The sequence below is a fragment of the Grammomys surdaster genome, unplaced genomic scaffold (genome assembly GCF_004785775.1).
Source record: "Grammomys surdaster isolate TR1022 unplaced genomic scaffold, NIH_TR_1.0 61, whole genome shotgun sequence".
NCBI lineage: Eukaryota > Metazoa > Chordata > Mammalia > Rodentia > Muridae > Grammomys > Grammomys surdaster.
In genome coordinates, this window is record NW_021604563.1 from 12,960,992 (window position 1) to 12,967,182 (window position 6,191).

Consider the following 6,191-nt stretch of genomic DNA (forward strand, 5'->3'; position numbering starts at 1 on the left):
TAAACCCAAACATCCTGGACACACATTACATTCTTAGGAAATGACATTGCTAAATCCAAAAATCACAGTAGAAGTAGATTTGTGGTAACCTTCATTACAACTGTAAGAAAGCCAAACTATCAGTTGCAAATCAAGCAGCCTGATTGATATATTGAGTTAATTAAAAATAATTTCAGTTAAAATGATTTAGTAAAATTAATGAGTAAATTTTTACATTTATTGTAAAACATTTAATGTTAGTAGAGCATATGTCATATTAAAGAAAATGAGACCTGAAAGCTAAATATTTAAGAAGGATGTAACTGGGGGGTAAGGTGGAGAAAGAACTAGGGTATATGATAACTAAAACTAAAGAGGTATGAAAAGCTTTATAAGCTAATTACAAAATATACATATATTTTAAAAAATAATTTGATATAGGTATAGTGCACAATTATATGATGCTGTCACTGGAAAATATGAGTTATTAAATAAAAATAAGAGTGCCTGGCATAGGATACATTCTCTATTAGTTATTGGTCAGGGGTATTCCAGAGGCACTCAAAGGAAAACAACCTAGTCGCATTTATCTTAGTTTCTAAGCACACCACCTACTTTGGATGTGGGGCATAGAGATAAATCTTCAACTGACTGGAAATCTTCCTTACTTTGGGCTAGCTTTTATGGTATAATGTAGGCTGCTAGGGGACAAAAGGCTTTAGTGGTTTTATCCAGAAGTAGATGCTAAAAAAGTTATTTGTCAGGCAAGATGTGCTTCCTGATAGGATAGAAACGTGACTGTAATGAGGGGATAGTCGTAGCATGCTATCTTCATGATAAAGCATTTGTGCTTGGTACTATAAAACCAGTCAAATGTCTATGGATATGGAAGTCATAAGTATTTGTCTTAGTTTGAATTTTATTGCTGTGAAGAAACACCATGACCAATGCAATTCTTATAAATGAAAACACTTAATTGGGTTGGCTTACAGGTTCAGAGGTTCAGTTCATTAACATCATGGCAGCATCCACATAGACTTGGTGGTGTAAGAGTCAAGAGTTCTATATCTTAATCTGAAGGCGGTCAGGAGGAGACTGTAATTCCACACGTAGCAGAGCTTGAACATAAGAGACTTCAAAGTCTACCCACACAGTGACACACTTTCTCTGACAAGGCCACATCTATTCAATCAAGTACACACCCCTTAATAATGACAGTCCCAGCGGGCCAAGTATTCAATATATGAATCTATAGTTGCCAAATCTATTCAAAACACAACTTTGATGAGGAACCTACTATTAATACTTCACAAACATTTCAGTTATCACACTGTCTTTTAAATATTTATATACCTATATTTGTACTTCTCAAAACATTGGTTAGAGAGGTTTAATTTTCCAGTGATCTATGAAAACTGAAGAAAGTTCTAACTGTTCAGTGAGGTAAGAATAAAGCAATGTGAGTGCTGAACCCTAAATGAAACATTTATATCTTCCTACATACAAATTTCAGGGAGAATCCATGCTAAGGAGGCAGAAAAATGTAACAACTAGATGATAGTTGTTGTACTCATGAACCCATATCAACTATGCTTATCTGCATGTGCTGTTTGTTTTTTGTCTACTGGACAAAAAACCTAGACATATATGCAAAGAAAAAGTTGTAATTCAGGAATTATCTTCATAATATTGGCCTTTTGGCAATTCTGTATTGTCTTGATTAATGATTGATGAAGGAGAGCCCAACTCAGAGTGAGGGGTCCTACAACTTTGCAGATAGTCGTAAGTTCTATAAGAAAGCAGTCTGAGAAAGCTGAGATGAACAAGCGAGTAAGCAGAATTCTTCCATGGTTTCTGGATTCGTTCCTGTCTCTAGGTTTCTTCCATGGTGGTGTTCTTTTCCTGACTACTTCAGTGATGGCCTTTTTCTTAGAAATAGAATATGAATTGAACTCTTTCCTCTCTAAGTTTCTTTGTGTTATGGTGTTCTATCAAAGCAGTAGAATACTAAAGCAATATCCTAATTCAGTCCATAAACAGTTCTAAAATGAATTGAAGAGAGATGTCACAGGGCCTTATTCCAAGAGGAAGAGCTATACATGGTTGCTGGCTGTTAGGTTAGAGAAAGATTTGTGTGTGTGTGTGTGTGTGTCTGTATGATCATTAATATGCTCATACACCAATGCACTTATTTGCAGCAGTAATTTGACTCAATGACAGTGGAAGCAACAAAAGGAACAGTATTAAAGTTGGCAGGGAAATCCATTGGGAGTAGTTTATGAAGAACTGGCTTGGGCAATAGGATATAGATATGCTCAAAATATATGTTGATGCACTAAATTCTAGAAGAACAAAATGCTATAAAACATTTTAATGATATTCTGACTATGGAGAAATAGTTTTAAGTTTTTAAAATTTATTCTTCTCACATACAATACATTTAGAATGTGGCCTCCCCTCCCTCCACTCCTCTCAGTTACTCCCCCAGACACTCCCCCTCAGTTTCCCTTCTAAAAAGAGAAAGCCTCCACCAGGGATATAAATGGCTCATGGAATAATAAGATGCAACAAGACTAGGCACAAACACTCGTATCAAGACTGAATAAGGCAACTCAATGGGATGGAATTTGTCCCAATAGCAGGAGAAAGCGTCAGAGATAGCCCTACTCACACTGAATCAAGCTCCACAAAAACATTAAGCTAAAGAACTACGACATATATGCAAGGACCTATGGACGTCCCATGATTGCTTTTTCACTCTTTGTGAGCACCTATGTGACCTGCATCGTTGATTTAGTAGGCCTTGTTCTCCTGGTATCCAGAGACCTCATTAATATATATGATGATCCAGAGAAGAGATGTATTAAAGAACATAGGTGATAGCCAGATGTACTGACTATAACATCTAATAGTACCTTGTTACAGCATCATTTTCCTGAAGAAAAGTGTTCAAGGTATGTTTCAGTGAATAAAGATATATAAGGCTTCTATACAACAAAACTGTTGACTACTACAATATTGGTGTATTGACTGTCACATAGCTTACTTTTTTTAGAGTATACATAAGTAAAATTTATCTGTATCATAAGATATAATAAATGTCTAGATTCCTAAGTGGTCTATTCATTTTTTAATAATACAGAAGATAAGACAAGATATAGTGGTAAATCTTTATATTACTATACTTAAAAAGTGTTAAGAAAATCAAGAATTCAATGTCATCTTTAGCCAGATAGCAAGTTTGATGCCAGCCTAGACTATATGAGGCCATTTATCAAAACAATAAGTAAATGAAAATACCAAGAAATTAGTTTGTGTAACCTAATCTGCCTTCAGAAAATCACAGGAAATTCCAGCTTGATTTAAATGAGATTGAAAATGATAATGGTACAGTCCACTGTGAAATGCCAGAGCTTGTCCAGCACAAACTTGATAACATTTTTGAACCCGTCCTTATTCCTGAACCTAAGATCCGGGCTGTATCTCCACATTTTGATGACATGCACAGTAGTACAGCATCCACAATCAATTTAATTATCTCCCAAGTAGCCAGTGGTGACATCAACACAAATATCCAAGCTCTGACACAGATTGATGAGGTCCTGAGGCAGGAAGACAAAGCTGAAGCTATGTCTAGCCACATTGATCAGTTTCTGATAGCAACATTCATGCAGCTAAGACTCATCTACAGCACACACATGGCAGTTGAGAAGTTGGACAAGGATTAAATCATCAAGTTGTATAGCTGTATCATTGGCAACATGATTTTGCTATTTCAGATAGAGAGCCTGGCCAGGGAGGCCTCCACTGGAGTACTGAAAGACCTGATACATGGACTGATCACAATAATGCTGGATTCTCGGATTGAAGATCTGGAGGAAGGACAACAGCTGATTTGTTCTGTGAACCTCTTGGTAGTGAAGGTTTTGGAGAAATCAGACCAGACCAATATCTTCAGTGCCCTGCTTGTTTTACTTCAGGACAGCCTGCTAGCAACAGCTAGTTCTCCCAAATTCTCAGAGCTTGTAATGAAGTGTCTATGGACAATGGTTCGACTATTGCCTGACACCATCAACAGCATTAACCTAGACAGAATCCTTCTCGACATCCACATTTTCATGAAGGTCTTTCCCAAAGAAAAATTGAAGCAATGTAAAAGCGAATTTCCTAAAAGGACTCTAAAGACCGTTCTGCATACTTTATGCAAATTAAAAGGACCTAAGATCCTAGACCACCTTACAATGATTGATAATAAGAATGAGTCAGAACTGAAGGCTCACCTGTGTTGGATGATGAAGCATAGCGTGTACCAGACTAGGAGCAAGTCTGATAAGGAAACAGAAAAGGGGCAAGTCTGATAAGGAAACAAAAGGGAGCTTCTCGAATAGATGAAAAATCAAAGATCAAAGGAAATAATTTCTTAGCTGAGATTTTTAAGAAGATTGGCTCTAAAGAGAACACTAAGGAGGGCCTAGCAGAGTTATATGAATATAAGAACAAATATTCAGATACTGACATTGAACCGTTTCTGAAAAATTCCTCACAGTTCTTCCAGAGTTATGTTGAGAGAGGCCTTCGGGTGATTGAGATGGAAAGAGAAAGCAAAGGCCGCATCCCCACTTCAACAGGCATTTCCCCTCAGATGGAGGTCACATGTGTGCCCAACCCCACAAGCACAGTGTCCTCTCTAGGTAACACAAATGGAGAAGAATTGGGACCATCTGTCTACCTGGAAAGACTAAAACTTCTCCAGCAGTGGTGTGGTCTTGACAACACAAAGCAAGATGACCGTCCTCCACTGACCTCTTTGCTCTCCAAACCAACAATTCCTCTTCCAGTTGCCTCCTCCACAGACGTGCTCAATAGAAAGCTCTCACAGCTATGGGAGTCCGGGGAACAGTACCAGCACTCAGACCTAGATTCCAACGAGACCCACTCTGCAGGAGCCATGACCTCCTCCTCCACAACTAACATTGATGACTTGAAAAAGAGACTGGAGAGAGTAAAGAGCAGTCGCAAATGAAGCTGCCCATCCCTCAGCACTCTGCAGCGTTAGTTTACTAATCTAGAAGTCCTATAGTGTGGAGCAGCCACTGCAGGCCTCTTTGTACACAAACTGGTTGTATGTATCAGACTATAGATGGGGAAGAGCAGTGGTGGCTCAAGTCTGCACACGCTCTGCTTCTAGAAGCCTAACTGTGGGTTAGGTTAGTGTACAGACTTCTAAACAGCTGCTCCCTCAGCTCACAGTAGGTTGCATATCTTTTTTTGTTTTGTTTTAATGGCTCATTTGTAAAATTGTCCTAATTTTTCCTAGCGTTCAGCCATTAGAAACTCTTTTAATAGTTCCTTTTGAGTTGTGAGCTCTTCTTCTGTAGCCCTGAAAGGACACTATATTCTGTATGAATGCATGGCATGAGACAACTAATTTAAGAGTCTTTTATAAATAAAGTTTGCATTAACTATAAAAAAAAAGAAGATCACAGGAAAAAATCCTAATTTCCTATATATTTAATGACCATACAACACTGGATAATAGTTTAAAAATACAAATGTGGATTTGGAGAGATGGCTCAGTGGTTAAGAGCTTTTGCTGCCCTTACAGAGGGCATGGATTTAGTTCCCAGAACCTACATGGTTTCCAATAGCCACCTACAAACCCATGTCTAGGAAATCTGACAGCCTCTCTGCCTCTATTAACCTCCATGGGCACTAGAAATGTGCTTGGTGCACATGCATAAAAACAGGAAAAACACTCAGATACATTAAATTAAATTTAAAAACTAAAATTAGAAATACAAAAATGGTATTTGAACTATGTAGGCATATTGCAAATTTAAATGTGTGGATTTGGATAGCTCTTGCAAGCAACCTGATTTTCTACATTAGTTTTTATTATACAAGCCTAACTAAAACTGAGTGCTATTAAAATACATTATACTGGAGTATAGTGTGGGACTCACAAAAATGGTGACAAGGTGATTTAGGAACTAAAAATATCTGTTATTTCTCAACTCTATCAAATACAATATATCTTTAGTGTAGATGAGTCATTTCTTCTTAAATTTTAAACAACATTTTATAATGTGGATATATGTATGTTTCTTAAAAATATGAAATAAAATGGATATTTCTGGTGGAATGTGGGCAGGTAGGGATGGGAACAGGAGGAATCAGATGTTGGGAGGAGAGAGAGAGAGAGAGAGAGAGAG

At 37.5% G+C, this 6,191-nt stretch overlaps 1 protein-coding gene across 1 annotated transcript; it reads left to right on the plus strand.

Moving 5' to 3' along the window:
- The first annotated feature begins 1,709 nt into the window (after nucleotides 1-1,709).
- Nucleotides 1,710-5,002, plus strand: LOC114627459 (cytoskeleton-associated protein 5-like). Its single transcript, XM_028775325.1, is given in 3 exon segments — nucleotides 1,710-1,761; nucleotides 3,316-4,322; nucleotides 4,325-5,002. Coding segments are annotated over 3 exon segments (1,737 nt in total).
- The last annotated feature ends 1,189 nt before the right edge of the window (nucleotides 5,003-6,191 follow it).